This window comes from Sapajus apella, unplaced genomic scaffold (assembly GCF_009761245.1).
Source record: "Sapajus apella isolate SASKATOON/1434 unplaced genomic scaffold, GSC_monkey_1.0 scaffold37, whole genome shotgun sequence".
In the NCBI taxonomy this organism is placed as follows: Eukaryota; Metazoa; Chordata; class Mammalia; order Primates; family Cebidae; genus Sapajus; species Sapajus apella.
In genome coordinates this window covers 8,215,482-8,236,582 of record NW_022436977.1, presented here as the reverse complement: position 1 = coordinate 8,236,582, position 21,101 = coordinate 8,215,482, and the positions used below count along the sequence as shown (strand labels likewise).

Sequence of the window (21,101 nt, the reverse complement as noted above, 5' to 3'; positions counted from 1 at the left end):
GGCGGTCTTGAACACTTGACCTCAGGCAATCCACCCACCTCAGCCTCCCAAAGTGCTGTGATTATAGATGTGAGCCACCATGCCCAGCCCATTTTTGTAACTCTTGCCTACTGTCTCCAAGAGTTAATCTCCAGATTTTATTGTCCCCTCATCCCCTCCATGCATCCTCTTAAGTGATCGTGAACAAGAAATAATGTGGTTTGACATTGTGCAATTGCTTCCCCACTGCCCCCGACCCCCACCTTGTTTTTGGTCTCTTGTAACTTTTCAGAAGTTTGTATATGCTTTTCTGCATTAATAAACATTAGTATTTGTGTCAGGCTCCTAATAATGGTGGCTACCTGACCCAACTTAAAAAGTGACCACAGAAATACCTGTTGATCAGCAATTTTATACCACCATATAGAATTCATGAGGTCAGCTTCTTTCAAAAACATTTGCTTATCATTATTCCATGTATTTATTGCAGAGAATAAAATTATTCTGATAAACGTTTATATTTTTAGGACCTCCACAGAACATTCAGATGACATTTTTGTTATAATGGAACTTTATCCTGATGGGCAGAATCCTAATTGTAGGGTTTAAATATATCGCTTTTTCTCCTAGCATTTAGAAAAGGGTTCAATATGCTTTTTCTATAAAGGGCCAGGAGTAAATATTTTCAGCTTTGTAGGCTATATAGTGTATCACAGTGTAATATGAAAGCAGCTATAGACAATATGAAAAGAGATGGGTATGGGTATATTCCAGTAAAACTTTATTCACAAAAACAAGCTCCTTTATTTATTTAATTTAAAAATTTAAAAAGTCAAGATTTGGCTACAGGCCAGACCTTGGGAATTCCTGATTTATAACATAAATTGGCACCTCAGCAGGTATAATGGAGTTAGCATGTTTTTCTTTTTCTTGGAGCCTATAACATTTGTCATATGTTAATAAGTAGTTTGAGAGTTTTGTTTAAGTAATTGAAATACTTGAGGTGAACCAGGATACACTGGTAGCGGAAAAGTAAGAGTTGATGGCAGTATAAAAGTGGTACAGGCCAGGCACGGTGGCTCACAACCGTAATCTCAGCATTTTGGGAGGCCAAGGTGGGTGGATTGCTAGAAGCAGAAGTTTGAAACCAACCTGGACAAAGAAGTGAGAACCTGTATCTACAAAATTTTTTTAAAAATTAATGGCATAGTGGCATACACCAGTGGTCCCTGCTACTCAGGAGGCTGAGGCAGGAAGATTGCTTGAGTTCAGAAGTTGAGGCTGTAGTGCGCCATGATCATGCCACTGCACTTCAGCTTGGACAACAGAGTGAGACCTTGTCTCTTTAAAAAAAAAAAAAAAAAAAAATAGTGGTACAGACAGGTCAGTTCCCCGTCTGCAGTACAGACAAGTCACTGATGAAGGTTACTAGTAATGTAAAGTCTACATGGACACAGTAACCATTTGGCCAAGCTATTTCATTGTTCTCATTAGTATATGATACTGATACATCATTTAAATTTTAAAACACAAAATCAGGGGTTTTAGAACTACTGAAATGTCAGCAATTGGCTTTAGTTTTGTTCCCATTTATTTAGCATAAAGCTAAAGCTTCAGAATAAAATGCTGAGAAGAAGGAAAGTTTTTAAATGGAACACTGAAAATAAAAGGAATCATGAATTTTAGCAGTGCATGGTGGCTCACGCCTGTAATCCCAGCACTTTAGAGGCCAAGGTGGGCAGATCACCTGAGGTCAGGAGTTTGAAACCAGCCTGTGCAACATAGTGAAACCTCATCTCTACTAAACATACAAAAAAAATAGCCAGTTGGGGTGGCAGGTGCCTGTAATCCCAGCTACTGGGGAGACTGAGGCAGGAGAATCGCTTGTACTGAGGAGGTGGAGATTGCAGTAAGCCAAGACTGTGCCATCGCACTCCAGCCTGGGCAACAAGAGTGAAACTCCATCTCAAAACAAAACAAAAAAAAGGAATTTAAGAACAGCCTGGTAAACATAGGGAGACCTCCTCTCTTAAAAAAAAAAAAAAGAAAGAAAGAAAGAAAGAAGGAAAAAATTTTATGTTAGCCACATGTGGTGGTGCATGCCTGTAATCCCAGGTACTTGCGAGGAAGAGGTGAGAGGATCACATGAGCCAGGAGTTCAAGGCTGCAGTGAGCCATAATCACACCATCGCACTTCAGCCTAGGTGACAAAGTGAGACCCTTTATCAATTTAAAGAAAAGGGAAGGGAGAATCGTGAATTTCATATGAGCATTACAAAGAGCTCTCAGCAATATAAAGTTAGCATACATCCCATCAATTTATGGCTGTAATACCTAAATACCTATGCCCAACAAGATAACTCCGTGACAGCACCATTCTCTTTAATGAAAAGTACTGTTATTCCTCAGTCAGACAGTAACTTCAACTTCAAACCAAAGTTAAATGAGATTCGAAGCATTTTGTACTGATGGAAGCTTGATGCAGATCTAAAACAGTTTCTTATTTATGACATAGGATAAAATTTTATTGTGAGATCGTTTGATTTCATTGTTACAAGTCCTGAGAAAATTTAATCCAGGCATTTCTCTTAATTATTTTTTTGGTATTACTTGGGCTTTTTGTTAAGGGGTAGTTGAAGAAGTGTGATATTGTATGAGAGCCTAGTAAATAATGTTAAATTGTAAAGTGTAAGGCTACCTTATGTAATGATTTAAAAATATAAATCAGGCCGGATGCCATTGCTCACGCCTGTAGTCCCAACACTTTGGGAGGCCAAGGCAGGAGTTCAAGACCAGCCTGGCCAACATGGTGAAACCCCATCTCTACTAAAAATACAAAAATTAGCTGGGCATGGTGGTGGGCGCCTGTAATCCCAGCTACTCAGGAGGCTGAGGCAGGAGAATGGCTTGAACCGGGAGGTGGAGGTTGCAGTGAGCCGAGATTGTGCTGCTGCACTCCAGCCTGGGCAACTAACTGAGCAGGACTCTGTCTCAAAATAAATAAATAAATACATATATGTATATATATGTGTGTGTATATATATATATATATATATACACACACACACACATATATGTATGTGTATATGTATATATGTATATATATGTGTCATGTCTGTTTTCTAAATTTTAAAGCGATTCGAGAAACTGTTTTTCTTAGTTATAAAAGACTTAAGACTAAGTTATTAAAGACCGATAGGCAAATAGGGTAGTTGGCATTTTTGTCATTTATCAAAATAAATTTGAAATCATTTTAATCTTCATTTGGACAGTATTTAATTTTAGCAATGTGGGTTTGTAATACGGTAGAAATTGTGTGTCTATGTTTCAGCTCAATAGAAGGATTTTACTTTTAACCACTCCCTTTACTCTTTCCGAATAATTTTCTCCTAAATGGGCAATCTTTAAAATTTTGATTAAGACAATATTATAGTGCTTTTTAAGGGTTTTGGTTACATTTTAAAATTCAAAATTGTTCAAAATGGCAACTTTTTTAAAATTTGAAAACCATGGGGGTTATACATTTATGGAAGTATTTAAAAGGAACCATAACAAATGTAATACCACAAAGTTTCTAGTAAAACCTCTCTTCAGATGAAATACAATCTTGGAGTAGACAGTATATAAAGATCCTTTAACCAATCTGTAAATTAATACTGATTAATTTAAAATCATTAGTATTCAGTGAATGATACAAATTCAACAAATTATTAGAATAGAATTAAAAATCAAGAGGAATTCATACTGTTTTTCAGTTTGTCTCGTAATTCGAAGACCTCTTATTCATCATCTAATTAGATTTAACATTTTTCCATTGTGAGTGCTAAAGCCATTGGTCAAATTAAATGAAAACAAGTCCCTTGTTGGGTGCTCCCAGAAAAGTAAGGCCATACACAGATTGAGTATGCAGGATGGTGTCATTTAATGGCATGGGCCTTTTATTCTGAAATGGAGCTCTTCATAATCATTGAAACTTAGAGGGTAGCAGGCTTTGGGGTTTGCCATGCCCTGCTATTCCCCCAGCAGCAGCAGCCTGTCAGCTGTATGCTAACGAGGTGAACAATTAAACAGAGTCCTATTTGGCTGGCCCCACAGGCTCTAGGCTCAGACAAAGAACTGTTTATACACCTGTTGTATGTGTAGACAGAGCCATTATAATGTGGAGCTGCAGATTAATGGGAAGACTTAGGAGCCCAGGAGAGCAAGGGTTAAAGAGAACTATAAGAACTGTGAAAGTCAAATTCTCCAGAAAATACATGAGGGCCATTTGCAAGGGGAATCATGTTACAAAGAAAAAGTTTCTGCTAACTTCATTAACATGAAAAACTCCAGACTTCAAGCCTTCTTCTAGTCTGAGACTGTTTTTTTAAAAGGCTTATATTTTTGCTGTGCGTGCTGGTTAAATTTTTCCTTTGGTAAGCTAATTATGTTTAAGTTCGTGTGAGAAAACATTTAGTTTCTATTATTCTATAGCTGTAAAAATATTTGCTGGTATTTCTATTGCAAAACAAATCTAGCATCCTTTCTGATTTTTCTGAAGGGAAAAGTAAAATTTCTAGTATTTATTATTTAGATAATCATCACACATTTTTTAATAGTTGAATTTTAGAAAATCAAAGAATTATTTATGCTAATGAAGTAAAAGGAAATCAGAATTCAGCAGATGCATCATCACTTAGATAAGTGAAAATTCAATTTGTTACTGTTCAGTAGTATTGTCTTACAGAGCTATAAAATGTTTCACTTTTATAATATATACTAAAGTATAATGTGTTTAAAATTTCAATTTAGAAGTCTATTTTCTTTTAAATTACTTGGTGTGATAGTTCAAAATACTATGTAAAAACAGAATTAGCACATATTGCCAGGGGTCGTAAGAGGTTTTAAGTCCACATTATTATAAATGCACATACACCTCAGCTTTTACTTTAACTTGTAATTATTTTCTCAGCCCATCAAAATTCTCCTAGATTTATTTTATCTTTAGAGTAGGCCTAATCTTCTAAAGTTCCAAAAAAATTTACAGCCATATGTTGTGTTTGCCCATATCTGTTTTTATAAAATGGGATTCTGAACTGCCTTTCCTCTTAGATCACTGGGTAATTCATAGTAAGAAAACAAGCTCATTTGTTAAGAATAAACAAGACCAGGATACTCTTGAAACAGAATTTTATTAAATATCTTTAAAATAATTTGTTCTCTTGAATTCAGTTTTCACAATCCATTTCTTTACTGGTGGTTAGGTTGAGTACTTCAAATTCTTCTCAAGTTTTTTTAGGGGAACAACTAAATACTGAAACTTTCTGAAGTGGGAAGTGGGACGGAAGCTTGCCATAGCTTCTGTGGTCCCTTCTCAGCTTTAAGATTTTGTGATTGAAAAACATGATTAAATTGGGTGGTTTAGAGAAAGGATATAGTGGATGCATGATTATTACCCAAGGGAGTAGTGACACAAATAATGCTCAGCAATGGCCAATTCTAAAATAATTTTAAAAGTTAACTATTGCATTAAATTTTAAAATCCGCTAAATTAGTTTTTTTTAAATAAAGATTAGAATAAGTGTAAAAGACAAACATTTCTTAGAAAGTGTGGTGGAATAATGGATCCATTCTAATTTGATCTATTGCCAAATGGCTTGCATTGCCTAAAACTTTGCTTTGGTCCCTTTTGTTTAGCTTACAGGAAACCAAAGGATAAACTTGCATAGGGGTATTTATGCTTCTTAGGGTAAAATCATACAAAGTCATGGAAGATAAAAGCTATATTAATTACTCAAGAGGGATGCAAAGCTTGGCAGTTTACTAGGATTGAAGGATTTATTCAAAAACAGTGGTTCTTACGTATAACTCCAGGCAAAAAAACTATTTAATTAGAAGCTTAATCTTCTAGTTGACATGTCTGCTACTATTCTAATAAAAACTTCATCTGTAACAGTTTTTTATGTATATTAATACTGCAATAGCTGAATGTTTGGTGGTGTTTGCATGCTTTAGCTTTCCTATTTCAGGTTAACTGTGACTTGTGTAAGTTTGATTAAAGCTAAAAATAAAAATACATGTAAATTTTGCTGCCTAGCAATGCACAGCTTTTGTTTTAAATTCTTTTAATTTTGTATTGCTTATGCTGCTGTTTCAAAAGTTTGGAGGGGAAGATACTATATATGATGGAGGGGGCAAACTTAGATAAATACTACTATTGCGTGGAATGTAGTAGTATTTTGTTAAATGCCAGTTCATGCATACTTTAACATATGTAGGTATTATATGAAATAGATTTTCAGATTGATATTAGACCCTATAATATATAGTGCATTGTGGCTTACAGAATGCTTTATCAGCTCATTTGCTTCTAACAACAACCCTCTGTTGGATTTAAAATTTACAAATTAGAATTCTCATTTTTTATAAAAGGTATGTTTTGGTTTGATTTAAAAGCAGTGCTTCTATGAAGTATTAATATTTTGAAATTCTCCTCAAAAACTGGAATAATGACATCCAGAAAAGTTTGCTGAATTCAAATGAGTAATAATGTTTTCTCTATGAAACCTAGTAAAATAATTTGGACAGTTATTACCCCTGAACTATCTTGACCATTTTTATTTTGGGGTTTTTGTGGGTTTTCTTCAACTTTAGGTTGGAACTCATCGGGAAGACTCTGTCAGTCTCAATGGCAATCATTCAGTCCTGTCTAGTACAGTCACTACTTCAAGCACAGACCTGAACCATAAAACACAAGAAAATTACAGAGGTAACTATATTGTTGGTTTTCAGAAATAATGCAGAGATATCATTTGGATCACTGTCACCTTTCTCACAGCTGGATTGACATCTGTGAATCAAAAGTCATTTAGATGAGGGAGTTCCAAATAGTAGTGTGGAAAGCAGATATTTAGGGTTCCAACTGGCCCACCTAGGTTGGCAGTTACACATACCTGTTGATGAATAGAGCCACATACAGACCATTGTTCAGTATTTACCAGTTGTCTTTTACCTCTTCCTATTCTGTCATGTCCTTCTTCCTCAGACATTTACCATCATGAATATATGTATCTTCATGGTTCCTAGAGGCAGGAACAGAGATATTTTTGACTATACTGAGACCTCCGAATGGTGGAAGCTGTTGTTTTAGAGATTATCATTTGATTGGAGAGTCATAAAATTTTTATAAAAAGCCAACTGATCACTATTCCAATAGAGCTTACAAATAAGTGTGAATATAGAGCACTTGTAAGTGCAAATAAGACCACCAAAATAAAGTTCTCGCAGTTATATTTAACCATGATTCCTATTTTGCCGTTTATCAGGAAGATGTTAAGCCTAGGTCCTTTACCTTGGCAGCATCTTAGAAGTTAGTTTCTATAATCCATAGTTTTTCATCCTTGTTCATTTGTAGAATAGTTCCTGAAAGTGAACATTAGACTTGTCAGGGGGGATCAGACTTGTTCTTTTAAATACAAATGCTGTTAAAAAGCACAAGGATGTTTGACACGTTCTTTTCAGCTCTAAATAGTCTACTTTCCTACATCTTCTAACTTCCATCATAATCCTGTAACCACTAAGGATATTCACCTGCTAGAATTTTATTGTGTTAGTTCTAATTCATAATGAATCTCGTCTTTTATTTTCTGTTACCTTTGCTTCTTTGTTAGGTGGCTTGCAAAGTCAGTCTGGAACTGTTGTTGCAACAGAAATCAAGACTGAAAACAAAGAAAAGGATGAAAACCTTCATGAGCCTCCTTCATCAGATGACATGAAGTCAGATGATGAATCCTCCCAAAAAGATATCAAGGTTTCATCTAGAGGCAGAACAAGGTATTTGTTAGCATCCAGGGTTTAAATTTCACTCATTTGCCATAGGTAAAAATACTTGAGAAGTTGGATGTCATGCATTTATTAACATGTTCTATGTTAATAAATGTTGTAGATATTGTGTTAGGATTTTTGTGTATGTTATCTCATTTAAGCACCACGTCCTCCCTATAAAAGAGAAGCATATGAAGGTTTGACTTCAAAATTATGTTTCCCTTCATACTACACTGTTTTAGGGACTATATGTAAAAAGTAATTATATCTCTTCACTCAGGTTGCTTAGTCTGTTAGACAGTTAGAAGGTAAAATAGCTAAAAGAAGTTAAATTGTGTGGTACAGACATTTAGATAGATTTGATCAATAAATATTTTAACATAGGTTTCACTTAACAATGGGAGAAGTTGTAAGAAATGCATTGTTAGGCAATTTCATCATTGTGCAAAGGTAGAGTATACTTTCACAGACATAGCCTGTTGTTTCTAGGCTGTATATCTGTATGCTATGTTACTAAACTGAATACTGTAAGCAGTTGTAACACAATGGCAAGAAATTGTATATCTAAACACATAAAAGGCATGGTAAAAATAACAGGTGAAGAATGGTACACCTGTACAGAGCACTTATCATGAATAGAGCTTGCAGGACTGGAAATTGCTCTGGGTCATTCAGTGAGTGGGTGGTAAGTGAATGGGAAAAGAAGGCCTAGGACATTTCTGGACATTACTATAGACTTTACAGACACTGTACATTTAGGCTATATTTCATTTATTAAAATACATTTTTCTTCAATAGTAAATTAAAATTAGCTTATTGTATGTTTTTTACTTTATACATTTTTTAATTATTTTTAACTTTTTGACTCTTGTAATAACAGCTTAAAACACAAACACATTATATAGCTATACAAAAAAAATTTCTTTAAGTCATTTTGTAAACTTTTTCTTGCTTTTTTCTTTCTTTCTTTTTTTTTTGAGATGGAGTCTTGCTCTGTTGCCCAGCCTGGAGTGCAGTGCCATGATCACGGCAACCTCCGCCTGCCGGGTTCAAGCAATTCTCCTGCCTCAGCCTCCTGAGTAGCTGGGATTACAGGCACCCACCACCACCGCAGGGTTTGTACTTTTAGTAGAGACAGGGTTTCACCATGTTGGCCAGACAGGTCTCAAACTCCTGACCTCAAGTGGTCCGCCCACCTCAGCCTCCCAAAGTGCTGGGATTACAGGCGTGAGCCATCATGCTGGGCCTTTGTAAGCTTTTTTCTATTTTTAAAATTTAGTGTTTTATTTTTTTACTTTTCAGACTTTTTTGTTAAAAACTAAGACACAGACACACATGGTAATCTAGGCCTACACAAGGTCAAGATCATTAATATCATTGTTTTCCACCTCCACGTCTTGTCCCAGTGAAGGTCTTCACAGGCAGTAACATGCATGAAGCTGTCATCTCCTATGGTAACAAAGCCTTCTTCTGGAAAACCTTCTAAAGGACCTGCCTTCAGGTTTTACAGTTGACTTTTTTTTTAAAGTTAGAAGTATACTGTAATGATAAAAAGTATAGTTAGTATAGTATAAATACATATACTATACCAATAACATAGTTATTATCAAGTACAGCAGATCCTGAAAGAACATCATTTTGTGAAACGTTGATGACAAAAAAAAATTGATTCCTAGCTGGAGCCTCTGTCTCTGTGGAGTTTGCACATTCTTCCCATGTGTCATCATGTGGATTTTCTCTTAAGTACTCCAGTTTCTTCCTTCACCCCAAAGATGTGCATGTTAGGTTGATTAATATGTCTAAACTGTCCCAATATGAGTGAGTGTGGGTGTGTGTGAGTGTGCCCTGCAATGGAATGGTGTCTTGTCCAGGGTTGGTTCTGCCTTGCTCCCTGAGCTGCTGGGATAGGCTCCAGCTTCCCCCGACCCTGAACTGGAATAATTGGGAAAATTATTGTCTTACTTATTTTTACAAGTCTTTCTTAAATATGTATATATAGTTCACATTTATTTCAACGTTTAATGTTAGAAGTGTTTTTGGTCTTTCTTTAGAAGTTTTGGTGATATTTCGCCACCAGAAATGTACTGTAGGGACTTAACTCTTGTTTATATCAATTAACCTATGATAAAATTGGTTTTATTATATGTCATCTTGCTTGAAGTTTCCAAGAACTGATCAATGACAATAAGTGAGGACTTACCGTAGTGTGTACCATACATAATTGCATGCTTTTATACAACTGGCAGCACAGTAGGTTATACCAGCAGCTATACAAACAATGGATTATGTGACTAATGCATTGTGCTGCAGCCCTACTACAGCTACAACATCACTGGATGATAGAATTTTTTAGCTCCAATATAATATTATAAGACACTGTCATATATATAGTCCCTCATTGATCAAAACAGCATTATGGGCCTCTTAACTGTATATTAATATAAGGGCTGAATATATGGCAAGACTCTGATTTAAACAAGGGGTCAGCAAATAATGGCCGATGGGCCTACCCAGCTTGCTACCCGTGTTTGTTTTTATTATTATCATATATATATGATATATAATAATATATATATATATATTTTTTTTTTTTGAGATAGGGTCTCGGTGTCACCCTGGCTGGACTGCTGTGGGGTGATCTTGTTTCACTGCACCCTCAGCCTCCCAAGTAGCTGGGATTACAGACACATGCCATCATGTCCAGCTAATTTTTGTATTTTTAGTGGAAACAGGGTTCCACCATGTTTGCCAGGCTGGTTTCAAACTCCTGGCCTCATTAATGATCTGCTCACCTCGTCCTCCGAAAGTGCTGGGGCTGCTGCCTATCTTTATAAAGTTTTATTAGAACTTCACCATGCCCCATTCATTTACTTATTGCTAGACTAAAATAGTTGCCACAGAGACTGTATGGCCCACAAAGCTGAAAATATTTACCATCTGATTCTTCTCAAGTATGAAAAAGGAAGTACTCTAGGCAGAATGATGTTACGTGGCGTTTTCTAGAAAATGGACTTGACCTTGCTGTGAAGTATGAATATAGACACATAGTATGTTAGTTTCAAGTGATTTCCAGATTTTTCCTTCAAATTTTTTTTGCAGTTCTACATTAAAATTACATGAGTTAGGCCAGGCACAGTGGCTCACTCCTGTAATCGCAGCACTTTGGGAGGCTAAGAGAGGAGTATCACTTGAGGCCAGACATTCAAGACCAGCCTGGGTATCGTAGCTAGATTCTGTCTCTACAAAAAGTTATAAAAATTATTGGGACATGGTGGCACACACCTGTAGTCCCACCTACTTGGAAGGGTAAGGCAGGAAGATTGCTTGAGTCCAGAAGTTTGAGGCAGTGGTGAGCCATGATCATGCCACTGTACTCCAGCCTGGGTGACAGAGAGATGCTGTCTCTAAAAAAATTTTTTTTAATAAAAATTTAAAAGTTAGATCAGTTAGTACATTTGTGGTACACCCTATTTCTTGGCATACATATTCATTTGTCAGTGATAAGTGTATATCTCATACAGATTTAAAACATTGTTCTTTGTGTTGAATTATGGTGCAAAGGAGACTACAATGAGGATGGTAGATAAAACTAAAAGAAGCAGAATGGTTCTTTCTGTCAGTCACATGCTTAAAAGGTGTCCTTTTGCTCTTTTGACATTCTCACTGTTTTCAACACTTAAACATTTCTCTTGGGGAAAAAGGAAATCTTAAGATCTTAGTAGTATTACTTTAATGTGCATTGTACTCAACTATCAGGGGCATAAGGAAGGAGAAACTGTTTCAAGGAATTCAGAAATCACTCTTTCAAGGCATCTTAACTCTTTCATAGCTTTCATTAAAATAGAATTTTAAGGGAAACAATTTACATCTTTCCTCCATATTCATCTTCTTATAGCTCAGGAATCGGTAAACCTTCTCTATAAAGGTCCAAATAGTGAAGATTTTAGGCTTTATTGGACATACAGTCTCTGTCACAGCTACTCACTTCTGCTGTTACAGCGCAAAAGTAGCCAAAGACAAATGGATATAGCTGTTCCAATAAAATTTTAGTTAAAAAAAACAGATGACCAGCTCATAGATCATAGTTTGCTTACCCATATTATAGATCATCAGAAATTAGGTGGCAGTTTAATAGGTTAGTTATAGTCCATAATAATGAATAGGTTAATAATATGGCCTTTGGACAAGGTAAGATAACCTGGTTTTGAATCGTGGTTCCATTGCATACTTGCCAAGTGACCTTGGGCAAGTCTTTGAGCTCAGTTTCTTTTTCTTCTCTAAAAAGAGACTTTCTATTACAGGATTCTTATAGGAATAACCTAAAAATGATGCGTGTAAAAACCTTTGCACAATGTCTAGCACACAGTAAGCACTCAATAAAGATACTGTGTCTACTGTTACGGTGGTCATTTTAGGTATATGGTGTAGGTTTGCTTCCACAGTGCACTGACCTGACATCTCATCGTTATACTACCACCAATTAGCTGTGATCCTGTGTCGTGAAGTGGTTCTAAACCCTGCTGCACAGACCCTGCAACATTTTAGAAATATAGGTGCTTGGATCCTAAACCAAACTCACTAAATTAGTGAGTCTAGCATCTCTGGTAGTAAGACCTGGAAAGTTGTATTTTTAAAGTGCTCCTGGAGATACTAATGAGTGGCTAACATCTGTGGACACTTTTGATGATCTTTAAGTGGACTTTTGATGATCTTTAAAGGCCTTTTTGAAGTCAAAGAACCAGTTACTTTCTTTTGCTAAAAGAATGCATTTATGTAATTCTTAATGATTAGCAGGTAAAATGTTAATACTTTTTAGAAACAGGGTCTCTGTCTCCCAGGATGGAGTGCAGTGGACTATAACCTCAAACTTTTGAGCTCAGGCAGTTCCCCCATGCCCACCTCAGCCTCTGAAACCACTTAGGTTACAAGACATTAGCCACCATGTCTGTCCTGTGTACTTGTTCTTTTATTAGAATACTCAGGGTATTAGAGAAAAGATTAAAATGCCTAATATTTTTGCACATGATTTCAAGGTTCTGAGAAGCTTTGGTCAGTAATTTATATCTGAGTCATAAATAGAATTTTGTATATACTGTTACAAAGCATCTCCCTCATGTTTTTTTCTAATTATATAGTCTGTTTTCATTACAGAAAGTTAGAAAATACAGACAAGTATACACAGAAATTACAAGAAACCTCACTATTCAGAATTAACCACTGTTAACTTTTTCTTTTTTTTTTTTTTTTCCTGAGATGGAGTCTCATTCTGTCGCCCAGGTTGGCGTGCAGTGGTGTGATCTTAGCTCACTACAACCTCTACCTCCTGGGTTCAAGCAATTCTGTTGCCACAGCCTCCTGAGTAGATGAGATTATAGGCTCCTGCCACTATGCCTGGCTACTTTTTGTATTTTTAGTTAGATGTGGGATTTCGCCATGTTGGCCAGGCTAGTCTCAAACACCCGACCTTAGGTGATCTGCCTGCCTCAGCCTCCCAAAGTGCTGGGATTACAGGTGTGAGTCACCGTGCTCAGACTCACTGTTTACATTTTTAAATAGTATCTCTTTTTCCATGAATGCATTTTAAATTGGAATTAAACTGGATGTAAGTTTTCTTTACTGATTTATTTTTAGGGATTTTTTTTATTTTATTTCTGTTATACCTGAGACTTAATAAACTGGATATATGTGTTGTATTTTACTTTTTTTTTTCATTCAACAATGTATTTCTGAAAACTTTTGGTTTTGTTTTGGATCAGCTTTATTGAGGCGTAATACACATGTAATAATAAAATTTACTACTTTTAAATATACAGTCTTAGTATTTGACCAATATATACATTTGTGTATGTATATTAAAATGTATATATTTTGTCATTTTGACAGGTGTAAAAGTTATATAACAGCTACCATATTCATAATGTAGAATATTTTCACCACCTCAAAAAATACTTTTATTCCCCTTGGTAGTGAGTCTCTTTCCTCCATCCCACAGTCCTTGGCAAGCATTGATCTGCTTTCTGTTACTATAGTTTTGTCTTTTCTAGAAGTTTATGTAAATGGAATCTTAGAGTATGTGATCTTTCATGCTGGCTTTTTTTACTTAGCATAATCTGCAGCTTGATTTCAGAAACTACATAATGGTCCATTGTCTGAATGTACTATGATTTATTTAACCCATTTCCTATTAATAGATTCCAATATGTTGCTAATGTAAATAATTCTGTGATCTTCTCCCTTTACATAAATTTCTGTGTACATCTCTAATTATATCCTTAGGATGAATTTCCAAAGTTGGAATTGCTGATCAAGAGGTAATGAACATTAAGGCTCTGGATTCATTTTGCCAATCTGTCCTTCAAAAAATTGTGTCATTTCTCCCATGTTTTATAGTCATCGCCACTGATGACAGTTTCTCTGTAGAACAAAAAATAGCCGTTTTCTGAGATACTTCTCCCAACCTGTATCTTAAGCTTTTCTTCTTTCTTCTCACCAGGTAACTGCTAGAATATATTTAAGAGCATAGGCTAAGCAAATTATACATTAATGTACTAGGAGAGCTTTCAAACTTTAATGTGTATATGAATCATCTGGGGAACATGCTAAAATGCAGCTTCTAATTCAGTAAGATGGGAGTAGAATCTGAAAGATTCTACTCCACTGTTTTTAACAAGCTCCCAGTAATGCTGATGCTACTGACTGGTGGATCACTTTTTGTGTGTCAAGGTGCTAGAATGTTATGTAGTTATTGATCTTACATTTATGAAGAGTTTCTGGAGAGATCTTCATGCTATGATTTACAATGGAAAATGCACTTGAGAGTGTATGTGGTATATTTCAACTATATGACTGTATATGTGCATTGAAGAAAAACTGGAAATGAATATACAGTTATGTTAACTGGACCTATTACTACTGTTTAGCAAGATTTATAGGTAGTTTTCATTTCCATCTTTATGCTTTGTAATTGTGCACAATCAGCATATCTTACTGTATAGGGAACCTAATAGACTTTGTTGTTACTTTATTTTCTAGCAGTACTAATGAAGATGAGGATTTGAACCCTGAACAGAAGATAGAAAGGGAGAAGGAGAGGCGGATGGCTAACAATGCCAGAGAACGTTTACGCGTACGGGATATTAATGAAGCATTCAAAGAGCTTGGGCGAATGTGTCAGCTTCACTTGAAGAGTGAAAAACCCCAAACAAAACTCCTTATTCTTCATCAAGCTGTGGCAGTCATTCTTAGTTTAGAACAGCAAGTCAGAGGTAAGCAGGTTCAGCTGAGATGTGTAACTTCTGCCTCAGGTGGGCAGACATTTCTGTTTACAGTTGCTCTTCTGCTTGGGGAAGTTGTTTGTTATTTCTCCCAGTACTTCTGCCGCTGTATCGTCAGTGTCATTTTCCCTATAATTCTCACCTCTGTCTCACTGCATTGCACAATATGTGAGCTCAGTGTTCTCCACCAATGGAGAGTAATTCTGTGAAGCAAAACAGAGAACAGACAGCCTCTGCCTGCTGCTCAGCAATAGTTGCTTTGTGTCCCTTTGCTCTGGTGGCTTCTCATCTCTCAACCATTACATTTACCTGCTTGGACCTGCCCTCCTCCCTGTTCTTTATGTCTTTCCTACTTCTCTGTATTTATTTTCTTGCCTCCTCTGCCTTGGAGTATCTGCCGTGCCCTGCTTATTACTAGGATGCCTTGTCATGGGCCCTTCTGCCTTCGCCAGACGTGGATGTCCTTTACACCCATATCAATAAGGTCTCAGGGCTTCTTTGTTGACCCCAGACCAGGAACACCAGGAACTTTTTGGGCTAACATACATTGGCATGCCTGTGTGTCCTAAAGGGCAAAAACAGCTCACCTACTGCTTACTCAGTTTCATTTTTCACAAAGTTTGTTGCAATCTTGAAGAACTTTTGAAACTTCATTTGTTCAACATGTATTTATTGCATACCTCCTCTGTTACAACCAGCTATGTCCTAGACCCTGGGTTATCAAATAATAGAAGCTTCTTGTCCTTAAGAGGTTCTACCATCAAGGTTGAGTTTCTCCATGTGTTTATATATTGTCTTAAAATATGCTAAGCCTTTTTGCAAGGAATTCATAAATGTGGCCCTAGGTTCCTGGTCTGACCACTAGTCTCTCTGAGAGCAATTCTTTCTATTTTGTTTGAAGAAGGTTCAAACAGGAAAAAAGAGTAGGGTGGGCAGATGCTTGAAAACTACAACCATGGACCCTCAGCATAGATTATAGAACGAGTACTCATTCTTAGGAAAACCAGAGTTAGAGAAGTTGAACAAACTTTCAGAAATATATACAGTAGTAGTTAATTCATCCATCCACTTCCTTCTGATATATTTAATGAATAAGAATGAAGGATAGATCATTTTGTGTACAATCACCTAACATTAAAAGTGATTGATCCTCTTCTCCCAAGATCCTTGAAGTATCTGTGGAGTATAAATGTTACTGAAACTTAACCTTCAAGGAGCTATAGACTCCCTTGGGATATATGCAAGGAGGCAGATTTTTACCCACTCACCTGTGGGAGAAGTAGTGGTTCCTTGAACTACTGATACCTCCTGTCACTTTACCAAAGGTTTTTTTCTTGAATTGTGCCTGACACCCTTTGTCTCGCTCTGAATGCAACAAGGCACCTGTGTTCAGTGGTTCAGATATATTCATTCTCCTCCTCTTCAGCCCAGGATATCTTCTACCCTGACTTCACCCAGCCATTTATTGTTAAAGCCACTGCCTCAGTCTGGGCTGTGAAAGTCTGGTACTCAACAGGAGTACCAGAATTAATTCTAGTACATGGCATCTTTTCCTTCCATAGTGCATTAAAATCAGAATGTAGTCATTTGTGTTTTAAAAATCTTTTTTTTTAAGAACAGAGACCCCTGCTTCAGATTTAAGCCATCAAAATGAGAAATACTTCTATGTTTGACAAACACAAACATAAATAAATAAAACATAAATTCTACCATGCCTGGATGGACCTTACTCATTTGTAACATTGGACTTTGGAAGTGGTTCCATACAGGCACCTAGAACAGAAAAGCTGGGTCTGAGAGAGGATCTATCATCTATGCTTATTCAGCTTACTGACTTTCTGGTCTTTTATGGTACTGACTATTTCACATAGAAATCTGGCTGATGAGAGTTTGAACAGATTTCAAATACACTGAACTGTAACTTTGTTAGGGATTGCTCTGATACTCAGAAAAGCCTACTTCTCCCTTACCCTCAGACAAGGCCTGAAGCCTTCTCTTAGGACTTTACATAAAAGCCTAGGGTTCTTTGTAATACTTCTTTTTTTAAATTATCTCCCTATCTATCTGTCTATTTTTGTGGAGATGGTTTCACTGTGTTGCCCAGGCTGATCTTGAAATCCTGGCCTCAAGCAACTACAGGTGTGAGCCACCATGCCTGGGCTCAGACTCCTTGCAGGACACTCCAGTGACTGTCAAATAGGGTTTAGAATCCTTCATACAGGCCACAATACCTGTTCCTTGTCTTTGGCAGTACCTTCAGAGTTTCGTATAGCCGCTGTCATTTCCTCAACTTACCTCCAACAGTTTTGAGTTATTTGGTAACTTGATCACTTTTGAGAGCCTCTTCATCCCTACTATGACTCTCCTTAGTAATCCCTGATCCAGCAGTTTCTATTAAAACATATCTCGTGTTTACATGACCTATTGGGGCAACCTCTGCACTCTGGCTCCCCTTCTCGTTTGGGATGATATTCCAAGCCTGTATCTGTTGTGACACATCCTGTCACAATCCCTGGATAAGTAGTTATACTAGAAGGCAAGCAGATCCAGGTGTAGCAGTTTATCCCAGAGAAGAGTGGGAAGAGTGGTTTCTCTTCTAAACCTCAGATTTTGCCAGAGCACTCTTAGTGCCTTGTTGCCCCACCTTGTTGCCCCACCTGTCAAATGCTGAGTCCCCACCATCAATTTAAGCTTTTCCATTATCGTGACTACGTTATTTGTACCTTTGCCATGTTTATTCCCCAGCAGATAAATCATATTATCTTCAAGTTTGTACTCTTAGCATTACCCAAGACTCAGTTGAAAACATTTTCTCCTCTCAAACTCTTTCACAGGTCGGCTTGATCAGCTCACTGTTCTTTTGATAATTGAGAGATAAGATAGCTATTAGATTTTTATTTTCCTGGTCTCCAAGTGAGTTTGAAGATAAATGGTGTAGGACAGTGGTTCTGAAATCTGGCTGGTCTCAGAATGACCTGAAACTTTTATTTTCTCAAACATTTCCAAAATTTACCCCTAGGAAATTCTGGTGCAATTAGATGGTTAAATGTGCTAGACTTAGCATATGCACTGATAATAATGCAGTCTTTCCTGCAGCCCCACTAAAATAAATAAAAATAGTATTATTTTAACCCACAAGGAGAGATGAGAGAGCAGACCATAGCAGATGAGATAGCAAAAGCTGCATGTAGGATGGAAAGTCGATGGAATAGCGGTAACTGACTTAGTTGTTCTAAGTACCGAAGAATACATGTCTCAAGAGTGGTAAGATCTAACCTTGTGCTAAATATAATGATTTTTTAAAAATTACCCAAAGTTAAAATACATAATCATGAAATTTCAGAGCGTAAGGTAAAAAGAATATTCTAAAACTTCTGGAGATAAAATTTAAATAGCTTATAGATAAACAAGAATCAAAATACCAGCGTCCTGGACAGTAGTAGTGGATTCTAGGAGATAGTGAAACAGTACCTCCAAATTTCTGAGGAAAATAATTTCAACCAGAATTCCTTTTTTCTTTTTTTTTTTTTTTTTTTTGAGATAGAGTCGCGCTCTGTCTCCCAGGCTGGAGTGCAGTGGTGCAATCTCGGCTCACTGCAACCTCTGCCTACTGAGTTCAAGCAATTCTCCTGCCTCAGCCTCCTGAGTAGCTGGGATTATAGGCACGCGCCACCATGCCCAGCTAATTTTTTGTATTTTTGGTAGAGATGGGGTGTCAACTGTGTTGACCAGGCTGGTCCTAAACTCCTGACCTCAGGTGATCCACCCACATCAGCCTCGCAAAGTGCTGAGATGACAGGCTTGAACCACCACCTCCGGCCAATTTCTACCTAGAATTCTATACCTTGCCAGACAATTAATCAAAAATGGAAAATAAAATTATATTCCAGATAAGCTGGCATGGTGTGTGCCTATAGTCCCAGCTACTTGGAATGTTGAGGCAAGAGGATCACTTGAGCCCAGGAATTTGAGGCTGAAGTGAGCTATGATCATGCTACTACACTCCAACCTGGATAACAGACCCAAGACCACCCTGCCTCTAAATAAAAATTAAGTTGGCTGGGCACAGTGGCTTATGTCTATAATCCCAGCACAATAGAAGGCCAAGGCAAGAGGATCACTTGAGCCCAGATCACTTGAGACCAGCCCAAGCAACATAGTGAGGCCCAATCTCTTAAAAAATTTTAAAAATCAGCTGGGTATGGCACACATCTATAGTCCCAGCTACTTGGGAGTCTGAGGTGGGAGGATCACTTGAGCCTAGAAGATGGAGGCTGCAGTGAGCTGTGATTGTACCACTACACTCCAGTCTAGTCAGCAGAGTGAGACCCTGTCTCAGAAGAAAAATAAATATTTCAGATATGCAAATCCTTTAAAAATTTACCTTCCAGGCCAGGCATGGTGGCTCATGCCTGTAATCCCAGCAGTCTGGGAGGCCGAGGCAGGCGGATCACCTGAGGTTGGGAATTCAAGACCAGCCTGACCAACATGGAGAAACCTTGTCTCTACTAAAAATACAAAAAATTAGCCAGGCGTGGTGACACATGCCTGTAATCCCAGCTACTCAGGAGACTGAGGCAGGTGAATCGATTGAACCCAGGAGGCAGAGGTTGTGGTGAGCCAAGATCGTGTTATTGCACTCCAGACTGCGCAACAAGAGCGAAACTCTGTCTCAAAACAAAAACAAAAAAAATAACCTTCCACGTACGTTCTTTTTTTTTTTTTTTTTTGAAAAATTCTCCTCACTCTGTTTCACTCTGTTGCCTACGCTGGAGTGCAGTGGCACGATCTAGGCTCACTGCAACCTCCAGCTCCTGAGTTCTAGTGATTCTCCGGCCTCAGCCTCCCGAGTAGCTGGGACTACTGGTGTGTGCAACCACTTCTGGCTAAGTTTTTGTATTTTTAGCAGAGGCGGGGTTTCACCATGTTAGCCAGGATGTTCTCAATCTCCTGATCTCGTGATCTGCCTGCCTCAGCCTCCCAAAGTGCTGGGATTACAGGCGTGAGCCATTGAGCCTGGCCATATGTTCTTTTAAAAAAGAGAGACAGGGCCTCACTGTGTTTCCCAGGGTGGTTTTGAACTGGGCACAAATGATCCTCCCACCTCAGCCTCCTAAGTAACTGGGACTACAGGCATTAGCCACCATACCTGGCTCGTGTATATTTGTTCAAAAAGCATCTGACATATGCTTTAGCCAAATAAGTGCATAATCAACAAAGACAAGTGTTACAGGATCCAGGAAACAAAGGATTTAACATAGAAAAACAGCAAAAAGAAATCCCATGACAAGAGCTACTGGGCCTGGAGAGCAGCTAGTCCATGCAGAATACTATTAGCTGCAGAAGAAAGGTTTCCAGGGAAAGAAAATGGAATTAATTGATGATACGATGTATTCAGGATTTTAGGAAAATACATTGGTAGGCATTTGTTAGATCTCTTGGAGCATTTGGTGTTGGGGTTGAGGAGATGGAATTTGCATTACTAACAAATAAAAAAGCAAGCAACTATTAGCTATAGGAAAAATAATTGTATGAGCAAGGGAGCAATCACTGTAAATTCTTTTTTTCTTGGCCAGGCGCGGTGGCTCATGCCTGTAATCCCAGCCCTTTGGGAGGCTGAGACGGGCAGACACAAGGTCAGAAGTTCGAGACCAGCTTGACCAACATGGTGAACCCGGTCTCTATGAAAAAATACAAAAAATTAGCTGGGCGTGGTGGCACATGCCTGTAATCCCAACTACTCAGGAGGCTGAGGCAGGAGAATTGCCTGAACCTGGGAGGTGGAGGTTGCAGTGAGCCAAGATCGTGCCACTGCACTCCAGCCTGGGTGACAGAGTGAGACTTCATCTCAAAAAAAAATTATTTTTTTTCCCCCCAAGTTCAGGTCAGATGGGTAATGTGCTGAGGTCTTAACAAGGTTGGAGGGTGATACATCTCACACACGCTCGTGAACACCCAGTCCTCTTGCTCATGAACTACAAAGGGATCAAACCTTTCCTTCCTTCCTTCCTTCCTTCCTTCCTTCCTTCCTTCCTTCCTTCCTTC

General features: G+C 37.8%; 1 protein-coding gene and 1 non-coding gene across 13 annotated transcripts in view; one reads left to right on the top strand and one right to left on the bottom strand.

The window, feature by feature from the left end:
• TCF12 (transcription factor 12) overlaps positions 1–21,101 on the top strand; it is a 370,182-nt gene that overhangs the window by 339,047 nt on the left and 10,034 nt on the right. For 9 of the 12 annotated variants that reach the window (XM_032297780.1, XM_032297778.1, XM_032297787.1 and 6 more), the window contains 3 exons: positions 6,613–6,727; positions 7,629–7,791; positions 14,815–15,047. In XM_032297780.1, the coding sequence (XP_032153671.1) occupies positions 6,613–6,727; positions 7,629–7,791; positions 14,815–15,047 (511 nt within the window). The remainder of the gene's footprint in view (positions 1–6,612; positions 6,728–7,628; positions 7,792–14,814; positions 15,048–21,101) is intronic. The other 3 variants (XM_032297781.1, XM_032297779.1, XM_032297789.1) reach the window with 1 other exon arrangement.
• Positions 20,940–21,043, bottom strand: LOC116564653. Its single transcript, XR_004275026.1, has one exon. It is a non-coding gene; the product is annotated as a small nucleolar RNA U13 (small nucleolar RNA).